Here is a 17877-nt window from a genome sequence, read left to right as displayed (position 1 = left end):
TCACCAGGTCACGCCAAGTGACCTCACCTCAGAAAAAATAAGAATGCTCGTCATAGCTACACCGATTGATCGATTGCCTTGAAACTTTCAGTGATTAATTAGAGCAGCATTATCTATAAAATGTTTATCTCGGAATTTCGATATCGGTGACCAAAGGTCAGGTCAATTTTGCGGCCTCTCCATTACAAGTCAATGGGAGAAAATTGAAAAGCGTCTGTTTTGCACGAACGCCATTCTAGACACTCTCAAACATCGAGATGTAGGTAAAATTGACACACTGAACCAGAAAATGGCAACTGTGACCCCTCGTTATGTCCCCGAGGTCATCTCAGGTCACGAACAGAATCTAACAGTTTTTCGCTAATAACTTCTGATAGAGGCGTGCTAGAGCGCTGATAACGCCTTAGATGTGTTCGCTCGACGTTGCGGATCGACTGATATGCAACATGACCTTTTCCTGTCAGGTCATGACCTTGACCTGAGGTCAAATTTTCAAGTTGACCTTTCAAGGTCAAATTATAGTTCATTCGACGCGTCGGATCTCGACGAGAGGAACACGATGCTGGCAAAAGCGATGTCATGACTCTTTTTGAGTCAAAAGTTATTGCCGAAAAAACGCTATTCGTAAAAACGGCTATTTTTGGAGTTTTTGCCCTCTGGAGGCTAAACCGTTGACCCTGACCTGAGGTCAAATCTGAGAACATTACTCAGAAAGGTCTGTAAAAGGGCTATCGAATGCGCCTCTCCGCGGCGTTGTAGCTCTATCGGTTCCCGAGATAGCCGTTCGCAGTTTCCAAAATGTTGAAATAGTAAACACTTTACCTTTGGTGACCTCTGGTGACCTGACCTTTGACCTGACCCAAAAATGACAGAAGTGTTTTCGTCCTTATTTTGGACGTTCTTTCGATGGCCGCTTACCGCGTGTCGCTACGTGGCCCAGGAGCCGAGTTAGAAGGGGGTGTGTTCAGACCCCCCCCCCCCCGGCCCGGCGCGGAATCTCAGAGCACCGGCCCGGCGCGGGTTAAAATACTATAATTATTAGAATACTATTATCATTTTAATTATAAATTTCACTAATTATATTTACGATAATTATATATAATTGCATTACACTAGTATTAGGTACGCAGTTTCAATGATCACCGCGGCTGCAACATTCGATAGATAGGTATTTGAATAGGCTCTCGCATGCGATTTCCTGAACGCGGAAACTAAAGAGTCTGTTTCACTTTTCAGCCTTTACGCATGCCTCTTGCGATTTACAAAGGCATAATCACTAATCAGTGCCGTAAAACTATTTCGTAAGCCTCTACGCAACTAAATCTCCCCATTTGAATTGAATGTCATTTTCACTCTAATGATGGGAAATGCGAAAATGACGCTGAAATGTAGACGCTAAAAAGTGAATCGAACGTTGAGACATAGCAACGAACAATGCAAAATTACACTAGCTTTTCGAAACGGTCACTTTGTTTATTTCTCGATGCATACATGATTCAGTATGCACGGCGCACGCACATACCTGCAGCCGCACAAGTCAAAATATTATGATACCACATTGCATGTTGAGTTGGCCGTTGTGTCCTATTATAGCATTTAATGGTGCATAAACAATAGCGTATCTAAGAAGGACATTAAGTTCTCAATGGCACCAAACAACGCAACCTTTCATTGCACACTTAGATCGTAAACAACATTATCTATAACAGTAACAACAGCAATAACAATAACAAAAGATTGCTGTAAGAGTTGGTAACAATAAATTAGATGTCGCCGTTAAGAAACGTAATATCAAGCAGTGTACGTTTTTTTTTTTTGTTAAATAAAACCATAACAAAAAGAAGAACCTTGAGACACACTCACATACCTAGATATTTACATTCATCTACCAATTGTAAATGTATTAGGTATCACGTCATGCTTACGAATAGCCTAATACCTAGATGCCTACTTAGGTTCCTTCCATACACGGGTACTCATCCAAGCGGGCCAGTAAAATAAAAAAAAATCATTTTCATTTACAGCTTATTCTCAAACAGCGGACGGTAGCAAGCATTGGCGGATGACGCGATCTACATAGTGGGTATGATGGTGCTTTGTCGAATGCCGCAAGAGGCCAACAAAAATAGTGCACCTACCTAATGAAATTAAATGTCTAGATGGAGTCCTGGGGCACAAGCACGCCCCGAGCCAGCATTGGAGTTAAATAACACTTTTGGAGAGCCCCCTTCCTCCTCCCCACTCACACAGACACACTTAAAAGTCAAAAGTATCCAAAACCACCTTTCTGAAGTCAAAACGTGGTCATGATCACTATGTGTAGCTCGTTTTCGTGAAAAGCCTCACATGTTCTACGTCATTTCCATAGTCGTCACTCACTATTTTCACTTCTAGTTTATGACCATCTGGTCTACCGTCACCATACAGGGAGGGGTGTTTACTCAGCAGGCTGCCCCAGTCTCCCTCGTCAGCTGATTGCTCTCTGGTGACGTCACTGGGGTCACTGCGTCTATGGCCGTGAGACAGAAACGGCGGGATTGGTGGTCTGTGAAAGGGAGGGTGAGGCTGGGCGCTTCCGTGGAATGGTGGACGATTTCCGTGGAATGGTGGACCCGATGGACCATTTCCGTGGAATGGTGGGCCATTTCCGTGGAATGGCGGACCATTTCCGTGAAATGGTGGAAATGGAGCGTCTTGTCTGCCATAGCCATGTGGTGGAGGACCATACCCCTTTTGTGGAGGGCCATATCCCTTTTGTGGAGGACCATATCCCTTTTGTGGGGGCCCATAAGAGGATTTCGGAGGATCATATCCCTTCTGAGGAGGACCATATCCTTTTTGAGGAGGACCATAAGAAGATTTAGGAGGACCATAAGAAGCTTTGGGAGGATCATATCCTTTTTGTGGAGGACCGTATCCTTTTGGAGGAGGACCATACCCCTTCTGAGGAGGACCGTATCCTTTTTGCGGAGGACCATATCCCTTTTGAGGAGGACCATAAGAAGATTTAGGAGGGCCATAAGAAGCTTTGGGAGGATCATATCCTTTTTGTGGAGGACCATACCCCATCTGAGGAGGACCGTAAGAAGATTTAGGAGGGCCATATGACGATTTAGGAGAATCATATCCTTTCTGGGGCGGGCCGTACGATGACTTTGGAGGGCTATGGCCCTTTTGAGGTGGGCCATACGATGACTTTGGAGGGTCATGCCCCTTTTGCGGCGGACCATACGACGACTTAGGGGGATCGTATCCTTTCTGGGGCGGGCCATACGATGATTTAGGAGGCCCGTACGATGACTTTGGTGGGTCATAACCCTTCTGAGGTGGGCCATACGATGACTTTGGAGGGCTGTGGCCCTTCTGAGGTGGGCCATACGATGACTTTGGAGGGTCATACCCCTTTTGCGGTGGGCCATATGATGATTTTGGAGGTCCGTAAGAGGACTTTGGAGGGTCATATCCCTTTTGCGGCGGTCCATATGACTTTGGAGGGCTATGGTCTTTCTGAGGAGGGCCATAAGATGACTTTGGAGGGTCGTAACCCTTCTGAGGAGGGCCATAAGATGACTTTGGAGGGTCATAACCCTTCTGAGGTGGGCCATACGATGATTTTGGGGGATCATATCCTTTCTGGGGCGGGCCGTACGATGATTTTGGAGGGTCGTACCCTTTCTGAGGTGGGCCATACGATGATTTTGGAGGTCCGTAAGAGGACTTTGGAGGGTCATATCCCTTTTGCGGCGGTCCATATGACTTTGGAGGGCTATGGTCTTTCTGAGGAGGGCCATAAGATGACTTTGGAGGGTCGTAACCCTTCTGAGGAGGGCCATAAGATGACTTTGGAGGGTCATAACCCTTCTGAGGTGGGCCATACGATGATTTTGGAGGTCCGTAAGAGGACTTTGGAGGGTCATACCCCTTTTGCGGTGGTCCATACGATGACTTTGGTGGATTGTATGACGACTTAGAGCTTCCATGGCCCTTTGCTGGTGCCCCGTAGCCCTTTGATGGAGCACTATATCCCTTCTGGGGTTTACTGTAGGATTTCGGTGGTGGATGGCTTTTTCTGGGAGGCGCGTAACTGGCTTCAGGTGGAGTATATCCCGACCCCCCTCAGTCGTGAGGACTGGTGGAAGGTTTGTGACCTCCAGAGGTGGCGAAATGTGGTCTATCGTGTCCCCCGCTGCTGCCTCCTCCATCATGGGACAAACTCGAGTAGCTAGATTCCTCGTTTCCTCCACTGTGGATCCCTGACTCAAAGTGCCCCGTGTCTCTGGGAAAATCGGGCTGGTGCGACTGCGAGAAGCTTCCGAAGTCCTTCGGGGGATTCCCAAAGCCGTTATGTGAACCTCCAAACCCACCAGTGTCTTTGAGACCACCAAGAGATATTTCAAAGTCTTTAGGAGGCTCTTCAAACTCAAATGATGGCTGGTCAGTGTCCTTGGATGGTCTTTTCTGACCAATCGTCTGCTGGTATTCGGCCTCTAGCTGGTCGGGATCAGGAATATCCGGGAGGTAATCTAGATTGTCAAACAAACCCACGAGAGTCGGTCCAGAAGAAGTTGTATCGCGACGGTGCCGCCGGCGAGCGTGAAGCGGCAGAGGCTGGAACTGCCCCCGAGGATGAGGTCGGGGAAACTGTGGAGGATGATGTGGCAGAGGTTGAGGAAGCTGTGGTCCACCTCTGATGTACGGAGGAGGCGGTAGAGGGGTTCTTCCACCACCGGGGCCTTGTGGTGGTATGAACCCACCCAGAGCAGGGCCCGGACGGGGAGCTCCACCAAAGTGCGCTCCCCGGAGAGGAAGTCGCTGCTGTCCTCTGGGATTTCCTAAAACTCCTGTGTTCTGTCGTCGCCGTGATGCCAGACCATTTCGTAAGTGACCTTGTCCAGAAGAGCCACCACGATATTCATACCCACTATGATCGTATTTATGTCCCTCTTCTAACGGACCTGCGTCTACATGCACTCTCTGGTAACTCGGTGGCTCATGAAGAGGAATGTCCTCGTCCTTCAGACTGGCTAGATCTCGAAAAGGATCGTGTTTCCCGAATGACAGCTCTACTTCAGACTGGATATCAGTCATACAGTCAAACCCACAGTCCTGAGAGCCGTCAGCGTGCGCAAAGCCTTCGTCGAAGGATACTGGGCTGCTGGTTGGATTGAAGCTATCACTGCCAAAACTGTTGTGGGTGTTTGGGATGTCAGGGACATATCCACTATCGAGATCACTGCCGAAGCTGCTGTGTTCATCGACATACCCACCATCGTCGAAAGAAATGTCAAGTGTTTCTCCATGTCCTCCGTGTCCATCATGTTCTTCGCTGAACCCGAGGCTATCACGCTCCCCTCCTACATGTCCAAAGCCAGCATTGGGCTCGCTATGTTGAAAGCCACCTCCGTGCCCTGGATCGTGTCCGACGTGATGTCCCACGACATGTCCTCGATCATGTTCATCATGTCCTACGTCATGTCCGAAGCCCCCACTGTCCTGGTGGTGTCCAGGATCGTGACCATCACTGAAGACATGCGTCACGGAGTTGACGTGATCGTGCTCGGGTGGTTTGATCTTCTTGACACGGGTGATTGGAGGGGGATGGATGGAGTATTCACCCGGAGGACGATGCTGGGGCTGTTGTGGATGGTGAGGGGGCGGTGGAGGGTGATGGGGAGGTTGAGAAGGGTGGTTTGGAGGTTGAGAAGGATGGTGATGATGTTGGGAAGGTTGGTGGGGAGGTTGCGAAAGATGAGGAGGTGGTTGAGAAGGATGGTGGGGAGGTTGAGAAGGGTGATGAGGGGGTGGAGGAGGGTGGTGAGGTGGGGACTGCGAAGGATGCTGGGGAGACTGAGAAAGATGAGGAGGAGGTTGAGAAGAATGATGAGGTGGCTGTTGCGGTGGATGTCCTGACTGACGCTGCAAGTGTGGCGGAGGCGCACGAGGTGGGCGATGCTGCTGTGGGCCTCCATGCGGCCCAGACTGTGGATGAGGAGGACCTTCATGCGGCCCAGACTGCAGATGAGGAGGACCAGCGATTCGTGGCGGATGATGCCCATGCTGCTGATGCGGGCCGAAAGAAGCGTGAGGATCTTCGTGACGTATGTCTTCTGCTTTCGGGGGACCGAATTGATGCTTGTCTGTTGGATTGGAGACGATCTCGCGTGACGACTGAGTCTCGCCTCTGATATGACTCCTTGGAGGTGCTGTGTTGAAGTTCGGAGATAGACGTGGCTGTCCGTCTCCAGGCTGGTCGCCAAGATGAGGCAAAATGCGGTGATCATCGTGCTGTGCTGATCCGAATTGCGGATTTCGGTAAGAGCTGGCAGAGTATACTGACGTCTCTGTGTCCTTCTGGATAGAAAAGTGTGAACCCTCGGCTCTTCCTGCGTTGAGGTGGATGCCAGAAGGCGTTGAACTCACGTCAACCACAGGTGGTAGCAAGCTTCTTCGTCTGCGCTGTTGTTGTTCAAAGTTGTCAGAAAGTCGGCCGCTTACGGAAGCGTCTTTTGCCACCTGTGGAGATCCCACCGCCATGATTGTCACTTTTCCTGTGACTGGGTCTTCGACAACAGCTCGCTGCATGAAGTTGATCAGAAGCTGTCTCACTTCCAGCGGAAGCTCGTCGGATTTTGTTAAGTCGCCCCTGAAGTTACTGTCTTTCACGACAGTTTCCTCACGATTCACACCGAGCATTTCGTTCAGAAGCGCAGCGAAACACGTGTCGTCCATGCAAAGGGTCCCTTGATCGGCGGCCATCTTGGCAAAGTTCATCATGCTGTCCGCCATCTTGGATAAGTCACTACTCGGCACGACAGCCATATTGGAGAGCTCATTCACTGGTATTGCTGTATGACTCTCGTGTTGAAGAGGCAGCTGAAATGCCGGTTGTTTTTGAACACCGACTGCTGGCGTCGCGGGCAGACTGCGGGCGGTAGACGAATCCTCAGTGGACGACGATGACGTCACTTTTGACACACTGCGTGAGGTGGATGAAGGCTCGGTGAACAATTGTGACGTCACTGGTGCTTCAACCGTCGTCACTGAGTCGAGTGACGTGATGGAAGTCGTTGGTGTGAGCTCCTCTGTTGTGGAGAGCTCGAGCACCATCAGAAAGACCACTATGGGTAGTGCGGGCATCTGCGAAAGAGAAGAAAAACCGATGTTAGCCACAATGGTTGATTACGTTTGAACTTATAGGGTAAGGATTCGAGCTCTGAAAGTTAAAATTTATCAACATGAATGTTTAAAGCTAAAAAAATGAAGGATTTAGTCGAAAACGTTTCACTGTCGAACGTTTTAGACATGTTCTGCACGTTGCATATGGTGTCATTCGATGCCCATTGTTTTCTCGACGGTTCTTTGGTAACCAACCAGGCATGCAGATTTCATAAACCCAATTTAAAAAATCGAGGGTGTCGTATTTTGCTGTATTTAAAGTTCTGTTTTGAATTGATTATATAAAATACTTTCAAATATTTTAAAAGTCAAACTTATTATTTAACAATGAACCAAACAACTGCATTCCAAACGCCATTGACCGATTTCAAATATCTGATCAATTTTTCGAAAAAAACAGCATTCCAAATGTTGTTAAATAGCACGTAACGTCATAAATTGACGTCACGATTGAAGCCAAACCGTTGACATAAGAGCAACTTCAACCCCATATTCGGAAACTGGGCTATCATGAACCCGTTTCTTCCATATTTCATAAAGATCTGAGGGGGTGTTGTTTAAAACTGCACTTAGGTACAGTTGTTCAGTTGGCATGGAATGACCCTATACCTTCCCAGAGGACAGTGTCGATATTCTATAAACTGGTTAACAGCTTATGGTTGAAGAGGAGTGTACAACTTTCCCAATGTTAAGTAAAGCTGTGTGTAACCAAAAGCATCATCTGTATCCCTTTACGCTTGGATTCTATTTTGCCTTGTATAATTCTACAATGTAGTTAAATGCTGCCTTTTCTGCCTAGTGGTATGGCAGCTGACAACCCAGTCTTGCAGTTAAACGGCGCTCCGTCAGCACTCATAATATGCTGAGCTCTGCTAACTCGTGGTGCGTCACCAACTATGTCACTATTCGTCACGCTGAGCGTTACGGAGCGTCACAGCGTCCGTCACGGCGCGTTACAGTCACCGTTACAGAAGCTCACCATCACCGTCACAGAAACTACCCACCCTCCCGCGTGCAATCATTGCATCACCGCCGTGCGCTACTGCATGGAAAATAGCCGGTAACCGTTTTCACGACGGCTATCTGGCGAATGCACCTAATTTGATTTTGACCAAATCTGTACCAAATCTCTTTTATAGCAAGTGTCTTTAGATTATGAATTGATTTAAGCGTTTTAGTCGATGATAATGTCTGATAGTATGACAAAGAAGGCATATAGGCAATTAGTGCAACTTTAGCTAATAGCTACGAAGAAATACACGGAACCCAATTTGACCAAATCTACACCAAATCTGACCAAAGGTATACCAAATATGTACCAGATGGCCGTCGTGAAAACGGCTAATACCTATCTACAAAATCGGAGCTTCCTGACGTGCTTCTGTGTGTTCTGGTTTGTTGTGTGAACTGTAATCTGGCGTTTCCATCGAGGCATTCTTTTTAGAGAAATCGTTCACGATCGTACCATGATCAAAGGTAAGAGTTTTTCTCTTCATATATTAACTAATAGGTATGCTAGTAAGGGTGAAACGCTTTGCTATCTATGCGGGGATTGACATACAAGCCGAGCTCACAATGTCAATACATATTCCTGGTCAGTTCAGTTGTCTGGATATTTGCACTACCGAGGCTTTCATGGTTGGTTGGTCACGTGCATCACTAGCCAATCACCGCTGTCAGTCACTTCCTGCTTCATCAATCACCACGGAAACGGCCAAGGCCCGAAACGGCACGTTGGGCGAGCGTTGGGTTCAATGAATGGCTCAACTCATGCTTCGTTCAGCTCTGGGTCTATTGAACTCAGACTCTCAACTCACGCGCCCTGTCTCTGAGCACGTTCGTTTTGCCCGTTTACTCGGTATTTCGGGTGTGTCACGTGATCCATGGTTCGCCAGGCTCCATTTGAACGCAGTCATGAGCACAACAATGGGTGTTGTCATCCAGGAACTATTTCACGGGCCATTGAAGTCAGTTGAGCCACGAAAACGCACGATGTGAGATCTCCCTGGCAATGCAAGGGGCGGGATATCTATTATCTATGAGTTCTTCCACCACACGGTTCGGGTATTCTGCTCACTCGAATGCAAGCTTTTGGATGAGAACATGTAAAATCATAGACCTCGGTAAGCGGAGGCCTATGGTAGTTACTTGGTAGAGCATGTAGATCATCAGAGCTCACACTTAACAGGATAGCAGAGTTAGTTCACCTAATGTATACCATCCGCTCTCGAAATGTGCGCTGTGACAATAGCCCTTTTCACGAAGCGTTATCCAGCGATTGCACCAATCTTGTCCAAATTTGCACCTAGTTTCTTTTTCAACAAATACCTTTATATCATGAATTTATTTCCGTGTTTTATTCGAAAATAATGTTAAATAATTTGAAAAATCAGGAATATAAGCAACTGTGCAACCCAAAACTAATAAAATAACTCAAAATGAATGACCTTTTCCTCGAATATAGAAAGTTTAAATGTCGAAAATGATGTATTTATAGTCTGTTCCATATCAAGCTTGCAGTCGGAGTTCCTTCGCAGATCGCTCCTCCGCTCAAGAATTTGCGTCTTATAACACGGTCGTCAAGTTAGATGTAAGTGAATCCTAATCTATAATCTAAGATTCGGAATCAGGTGAGCCCCGATTTGGACCAAACTTGGTCAGTAGATAGTACGTAACGTCCTGATTACGATGCACCCAAAATCTAAGCTCGGCCCGCCATAGGTATTTACGAAGTTACGGATGTTTGAATTTCAAGGTCATTCGGGAGAGCCCCTACGATTTCCGTCAAAATTTGTGTACGGACACTCGAGATGCTCCTCATTACGAATATCACAAAATTTAGCTCGGCCCGCCATATTTACGAAGTTACGGAGGTTTGAATTTCAAGGTCATTTGGGTGAGCCCCTGCGATTTCCGTCAAAATTGGTATACGGACATATTACATCCTCCTCATTACAAATATCATAAAAGTTAAGCTCGGCCCGCCATATTTTTCAAGTTACGGAGTCACAAAGTTACGGAATTTCAAGGTCATTCGGAGAGCCCCTCCGATTTTCGTCAAAATTTGTATGCGGACACATTACATGCTCCTCATTACGAATATCGTAAAAGCTAAGCTCGGCCCGCACTATTTCAAAAGTTAGAGATGTTTGAATTTCAGTGAGTTTCAAACGTCAGTAACTTTTGAAATAGTGCGGGCCGAGCTTAGCTTTTACGATATTCGTAATGAGGAGCATGTAATGTGTCCGCATACAAATTTTGACGAACATCGGAGGGGCTCTCCGAATGACCTTGAAATTCCGTAACTTTGTGACTCCGTAACTTGAAAAATATGGCGGGCCGAGCTTAACTTTTATGATATTTGTAATGAGGAGGATGTAATATGTCCGTATACCAATTTTGACGGAAATCGCAGGGGCTCACCCAAATGACCTTGAAATTCAAACCTCCGTAACTTCGTAAATATGGCGGGCCGAGCTTAAATTTTGTGATATTCGTTATGAGGAGCATCTAGAGTGTCCGTACACAAATTTTGACGGAAATCGTAAGGGCTCTCCCGAATGACCTTGAAATTCAAACATCCGTAACTTCGTAAATATGGCGGGCCGAGCTTAGATTTTGGGTGCATCGTAATCAGGACGTTACGTACTATCTACTGACCAAGTTTGGTCCAAATCGTAGGGGCTCACCTGATTCCGAATCTTAGATTATAGATTAGGATTCACTTACATCTAACTTGACGACCGTCTTATAACGTAAGAGCTGTATATACAGAAATCACGCACTGCTTTCAGCAGGGCACTTCGGCTGCAAGCTTGAAACGGAACAGAGTATAGGTGATGTATTATAATGATGTATTATTTACAACTCGACATTTAAACTTTCTATATTCGAGGAAAAGGTCATTCATTTTGAGTTATTTTAACAATATGTTCCTCGCAAGAGCACTTAACACCATACCTCCAAAACTAATAACTTTTAAGAAATACAATGAATCTAATTTGACCAAATCTGCACCAAATATGCACCAAATGTGAATCAAATGTGCACCAGATAGCCGTCGTGAAAACGGCTATTATCTGATCTCACGATTTGACTTCATTCAGGACTTTGACTAGCGTTTGCGGTTAATTCGATTATGGAAAACTCATCTAGTTTTTTTAACTCAGCTGAGCTTTGCTGCGCGAACTCGGGTTTGTTTTGTAACAGCAGGGGCCCGGGAACGATTTTCAAGTTGGGGGGGGGGGCGAGCCTAAAATACCTGACATGATGCATATGAAACAGTGGCGTAGCTAGGGGTCTAAGGGGACTCTTCCCCCCCCCCCCCATCGGGTTCAAAGGGACCCTCGGGTCCGAGGGGCCCTGCGGCGCCATTTGACCGCTGAGGGCTAACGATTGCCATATTTCGACTTAGAAGGGCCCCATGGGGCTCGTTAGAGTACCTCATGAGCCCCAAATAGCCACACTAAGATCTCCATAAGGGCCCCACGCCGGCTTCTGAGGGCCTCTTATCACTTATGGCTTTTAAGGGCCCCTCGGTGGTCTCCAAAGGACCGTTACTGGCCTCTTGAGAGTTCTTACCGGCCTATGAGGGGCCACTTCTAGGAGCATTTCCCGCCTGTGATGGTCCCGCACTTATTTTTCTGAGGGCCCCATAACGGCAACTGTGGGGCCCTCATCGGCGCCTATGAGGGCCCACGGCCATATCGGCGTCTTTGAGGGTTTCACACACCCAACTCTGAGTGCCTAAACCAATGCCTAAAAGCCCTGTATATCGGCGGCTCCGAGGACCCAACTAACACCTGCGCATCTAAAGGCCATCCACTGGTGATTTTTGAGGGCCCCACACCGGTGACTCTAAGGGCCCCACCGGCGTCTGACAGTACCATGCCGATCTCTAAGGACCCCACTGGACTTCTTCTGTCGGCATAAGGGCCCCTTGCCGGTCACTGAGACCCCCTGCCGGCTTGTAGAGCTCGCGTCAGCGGCTCTATAAAGGCCCCACGCCCGTCTGTAACGGCTCCACACCAGCGTCTATGAGGACCTACAGCAACGCCTGTAAGGACCCTCATCGGCGCCTCTGAGAGAATCACACTAGCACCTCTGATTGCCCACACCGGCACCTGCATGACGGCCCCACACCAGTGCCTCTAAACTCTAAAGGCCCCTTACCGGCGGCTCTGAGGGCCCTGCGCCGGTTATTCTGAGGGTGCTACAGATAACTGAAGGCACCACACAAGCCCTTAGTGTCTTTGAGCTTTATTCCCATACCGGCCCTTCGAGGGCGCCAGCCGCCACGTCAGTGCACTCATTGCTCCACACCCCTCCCTCACACCCGGAGCGGGTAAACTGTGATATACCTATAGCAACGATTTTACCACCGTTGTATGTACAGCCCTCTGCAAACTGCGTGGTAGGTATTCTTTTTTCGACAAAAATGAGAATAACGCGAATACTATGCTATCGGTCATTCGGAAATCGTAGCAGCAAGACGCTCTAGACCCCGCCCCTTAGATTGGCATCATCACCGTATCCATTTTTCATCTAGTTCGGCAATTAAACCCAAAAGTTTATATTTGCCCCCAAAACAAACTTTTGCATTTTGTCGCCAAACAAGGCGTAAACTTTGTTTATTGATAGACCTAATCGAAGGAGTGGAGCATGGCGCATCTATTTGCTGTGAGTTCCGACCGACTGATAACATAACCTTTGAGTTATTATCGGTTTTGTCGAAAAAAGAATACCTACCACGCAGTCTGCAGAGGGCTGTACGTTATGTATGTAGCAATAGGGAAAATGTTTATGAAGACTGTGTAGGGGAAGGTGGGGTAAGACGGCCCAGCGGGGCAAGACGGACCACCAGCCCTCCCGGCTGAACCGCTGCTGGTATCTACTGCTTTATGCACTCACTATGTTTGTTTTCCTTCGTAACAATGGCCACCTTTGAGCTCATGCTGCTAGGATGCATAGCTTTTGAGTTATTGAGAAAAATGTTGTTTTTCGTCAAACCGATCTAATATAAGAGGTCACGGGTGATTCAATTACGGCGCCTTTCTTGCATGATTAGTTTCTATTTTGCACTTTACTGTGAAGAACAAAGTTATAAACTTAGTTATAGTCACACTTTAGGAAAGGCAAGGTTTTGCAATGTTGGGCTATTTGACATATGCGTCATGATAATGACAGAATTTAGATTTGGGGCAAGACGGACCACTGCGGTCCATCTTACCCTGTGGTGGTCCATTGTACCCTGCATATGGAAAGTTCTTTTCCAAAACATTGACACAAGTTTAAGTAAGCTAATTTTTCAGGAAGGAGTCTTTGTTGCATGTGAGCCATGCATGCAAGTGCTCAGTTAGCATGCATTCATGCCAAACGACAATCAACACACATGTTCCCAGCTTTTAGTTGCACTTCCATCACACATGAGTAAAGAATAAAGGCTCATTTCGTTATTTTACCATTCTGGTTACTTTTTCTTACAAGAGTACAGAGCAGAAGTGTAACACACATGAACGGATAGCAGGCACTGCTGGGTGGTCCGTCTTACCCCACGTTTTTTCTTGTCTGAGTTTTTGACATGTCCCTCTTTAAGAGCATCCACCACCTAGATGTCTTTAATTTGAAATTTAGTCTTAACACATATCAACAGAGGAAGGATTGAGCATTCCGAAGACTATAAATAATATGAATTACGAGAGCAGTGTAGCAAGATATGCGGCCTCAAACCTTAGCTGGTCCGTCTTACCCCACCTTCCCCTATGTTTCATGTATTTTTATTGTGCTGTGACTTTGGCCGTAAATGGGCATGTCCCGTGGCTGGGTGAATAAATGAAATGAAATGAAATGAAATTTCTCAAAGTTGACTCAAAATGGTCCATTATAAAACTGACCTGCCAAACTTATGGCCAAGGTCAGGCTCAAACCAAAGCGAGATGACAATAGCAGATGTTGTCAAATCGATACTGTACCAATCAGCAGAAACCATTCAGATGGCAGGGAAAATGCGGTGTGTTGATGTTTAGATGTACATATGAAGGAAACAAGAAGGAAAGAAGTCCGGAAAAGGGAGGAAAGATCCTTTCTCGCTGCCTCAATGTTGAGGGGGCGCCGCCCCCTCGGCACTCAAGTTGGGGGGCAAGCGCCCCCGCTGCCCCCCTGTTCCCAGGTCTATGTGTAACAGCAAAAAAAGGCACCTCTTTAACGAATTGTGAGAAAATAGCGAATGTCTATGGTTTTTACCTATGAAACACAAACCGTCATGAAGCATGGTAGTACAAAAAACACTTTTATAATCGGACATACATAAACTGATTAACTTGACCCCGCTAACGCTTATACCTTTACCCTCTGTATGGAATCTCAAGAAGAAGGAATTTTGTTTTAAAATAATAGGTACTATATAAACACTGCATCTTTGTAATAAATAGCTCATAATTGGTGTTGACTCAATGAATGCTCTGCTGAATTTTCCATTTACTGCCTCGTAACAGCTGCAATGAGGGCAAGGCCACAGACAATTGATTCGCGTTAAATGGAATGACGAAGCAAGTAATGACATTTGTGTTCCGGGACAACAAGGCGGGAAGTCGCAATACCGTCGCAGGATGACCAGCTGAAAAGATAGAAGGCCGGTGAACAATCCAGGCTGTAAGGACGCTGGTAGCTAAACTCAGCTATGGTGAGGTCCATGTGAACAACTAACCTCCCTTGCTATGCGTTTTTCCTAGCACTTGCCCTCGCCGGCCGAGGGGGCGGGTGCCGCCCCTCTCCCCCCATAGGGTTTTTTTCGCGATAGCTCCAAACAGCGGGTGATAGAGAGCTGAAACTTGGCATACCTGACCTTGGAATCAAGCCAGATCTTTTGCTACCAACCAAATTTTCGGGTCAGGTCAGGTCACTGACCTATGACGTCATAAGTGAACCTCTGCACGGCCTTCAGATGTCGCAACTTCGCAACGCCCTCACTGCCAGAGGAGCTTTCACAGGGAAATGAATCTTGCAGGATCTAATATCCATTACTAGTCTTACAGCTTGAATATCTCGGATTTTCCCTAAAGGTCATATGAGGTCAGGTCATTTTCGTGACCTCACCATTATAAGTCAATGGGGAAAATGAAAACGACTATTCTGGCGCCGGGAACGATCTCCAACTATCTCAAGCACACAGAATCGTGATTTCATGCACTCCTTGCAAGGTTACATGCGTCACTTTTGCAATGTTGGCCTTGCGTGACGTCATTTATGACGTCATCAAGGTCATATTAGTTTTCCGTCAATAACTCTTGATCAAATTGAGCTAGCGAGTCGAGAAAGCCACCAATGGACTCAGGAAGACCTGACAAATCGAATGATATGCGAAATGACCTACTTTGACCAATTTTGTGACCTGGGGGCGCTGACCTGACCGTGACCTGAGGTCAACACCCTAAGCTGACCTCACCCAAACAAAAAGTATACATATCATTCGACGCGCCTGAGCGAGGCGAACACGATGCTGCCAAAATCGCGGCTCTATGGCCGTTTTTTTTTGCAAAGTTATTCCTCAAAAACAGAACCGTATCTTGGGACACTTGATCTGACCTCAAGGACAAAGTTTCAAAAAACAGTCGAAATTTTTTTTGAGAAATCGAGGTTTAAGTGATGTCATGATTTCTGAGTTTTCGACAAAAAACGACATATGTTTAAAAGAAAAAGAAAAATCCCAGAAGAGACGGTCAGGTATTCCGTAAACGCCATTAGACTGCCAATACCATGGAAATGAACAATCAAATAATTTTCGTCGATAATTGATTAATGTTCTACATTTCCTAAAGTCTTGTACTGAATCTGGGAAATTTCTCTCGACTATTTCACGACCATGATGCATGCATTTATTAAATCGTTCTTTTTTACCAAACGTGTACCCGTGTGATAAAATGTCACCATCGTGTTCTACGCCCTAAAGCCCGTGCTACTAAAACCCAATTTAAGGGGTTTGACCTGAGCCTGACCCGACCTGTGACCTCGAAATTCAACTTGCAAGAACTCAGCTGAAGCGTCTCGTCGCGTCCTTTCGTTTGCCGCCTCGTGCATTTCGCTGCGCCTATGGGTTCTCGAGTTATCAGCTGGGGACGGTTAACACCCCCCTTCTCCCAGCAAACGGTGGGTGATGAAATACCCCAGAAACTCCCGGGTTAAACGGTAAGCCAATCGCAGTGCATGGAAGCAGACGAACGACTTTGGCGCTGCTGCTGTTACCTCCCCCCCCCCCCCCCCCCTGCTTCTGCGCCTTTGTGAACACCCGTGACCAGAATATTCATTGTCTAATTCAGTGTCCCTGAACTGTGTTGATTTGGGTGGATCTAATTACTCAGCAGCTGTTGGGAGGGGCCTGTCGACCTCCAATTAGAAAATTCTCAAAACTAGCCTACGTTTGAATTTCCAGTGAAGCTCTTAGCTCTCCGATCTTCCAATGACACCCAGTACAACGGAAATCCCGTACGATTCCAATTCCTTCCCTGCCGGTCATTATTCTCCTTCATGAGCATTCGACGCTCATTTAAATTCTGTTCATCCCGCTCTGCTAAAAACACCAGTGACGTAGGCAGGACTGAGACGAAGCCGACGCACTGTCGGCGAATCTGACGAACGGAGTACACATCTAACCGTCTCTGTGTTTACTTTGTGTAAACTCAGCGGAAAATATCGTGTGTTCTCGTATTCTTAATGGTCATCTAATTAAACACACCTTTTGCTATCACTATGGGGTTCTGGGAAGTGGAGATTTGTGTAATGAAAAGCGTGAAAGGTCTAAGTGATGTTCTCGGTAAGGTAACCTATCGGGATTTCAGTTCTTACCGTTGTTTTTAGAAGAGTCTCATGCTAATAGCTGACGATCCTGACTCCTCTTGCGTTCGGCTCGGGTCGAGTCACTTAGTCACAAAGTTCACGCAGCAGTCTTGTCAGAATCATGAGTCGGAGTCACGAATTAGAGTCACGAATGGCTCGAATCGTTATCAGCAATCACCACAGATTTGTTTGTTTTTCTTCTGACGATGATTGCTCTCGACAACTCCAACCACTTCAAAAACGTTCTCGGATGCCTTACGTGACGAATCACAACAACTCACGGCCGAGTCACGAGACGCCTCACGAGCGATGCTCGTCCCACACCAGCCTGACTACGACTGACAGAATCCCTCCTCACTTTCAACGTGCCACCTGCCGTCCGAACTTCACCGTCTCCCATTACATTTCGGCTCCGCTCCAGAGCCAACGCTACACTCCCATACCTTCGGCAGACCCACGACCAGGCCGAGGTAGAGTATGTGAGGAGAGAGACAGAGGATGGGAGCGAGGTGCTCCGTGCTCACTTTCGCTCCTGTATCGTTCCCGTTGAGTGCATCCGTGGCACTCTGCCCGGGTGAGACGATGTTGCCCCGTCACGGCGCGGGGAAAGTCTGGGTTTATTGCTGTGCAGGTGCAGCTGCAGAGATGGAAACGCCCGGTATTACCAATGGGGTGTGTGTTACCAGTAGGGTCGGTGTTACCAGAAGGGTCAGTGTTACCAGTAGGGTTGGTGCTACCAGTAGGGTCGGTGTTACCAGTAGGGTCGGTGTTACCAGAAGGGTCAGTGTTACCAGTAGGGTTGGTGCTACCAGTAGGGTCGGTGTTACCAGTAGGGTCGGTGTTACCAGAAGGGTCAGTGTTACCAATAGG

The 17877-nt window shown here is 47.2% G+C and overlaps 1 protein-coding gene across 1 annotated transcript; it reads right to left on the bottom strand.

Moving 5' to 3' along the window:
* Positions 1-1838: 1838 nt before the first annotated feature.
* On the bottom strand, positions 1839-5462 carry LOC122368516 (basic salivary proline-rich protein 2-like). Its single transcript, XM_043342504.1, has 3 exons — positions 5408-5462; positions 4542-4687; positions 1839-3591 (listed from the first exon to the last, which is right to left on the bottom strand). Exons 1-3 carry the CDS (start codon positions 5460-5462, stop codon positions 2314-2316), a joined length of 1479 nt encoding a protein of 492 aa, XP_043198439.1. The 3' UTR covers positions 1839-2313.
* Positions 5463-17877: the final 12415 nt, after the last annotated feature.

This window comes from Amphibalanus amphitrite, unplaced genomic scaffold (genome assembly GCF_019059575.1).
Source record: "Amphibalanus amphitrite isolate SeventyFive unplaced genomic scaffold, NRLGWU_Aamphi_draft 000954F_arrow, whole genome shotgun sequence".
Taxonomy (NCBI): domain Eukaryota; kingdom Metazoa; phylum Arthropoda; class Thecostraca; order Balanomorpha; family Balanidae; genus Amphibalanus; species Amphibalanus amphitrite.
Note: the sequence above shows the minus strand (reverse complement) of the source record. Positions and strands in the feature narration are given on the sequence as shown.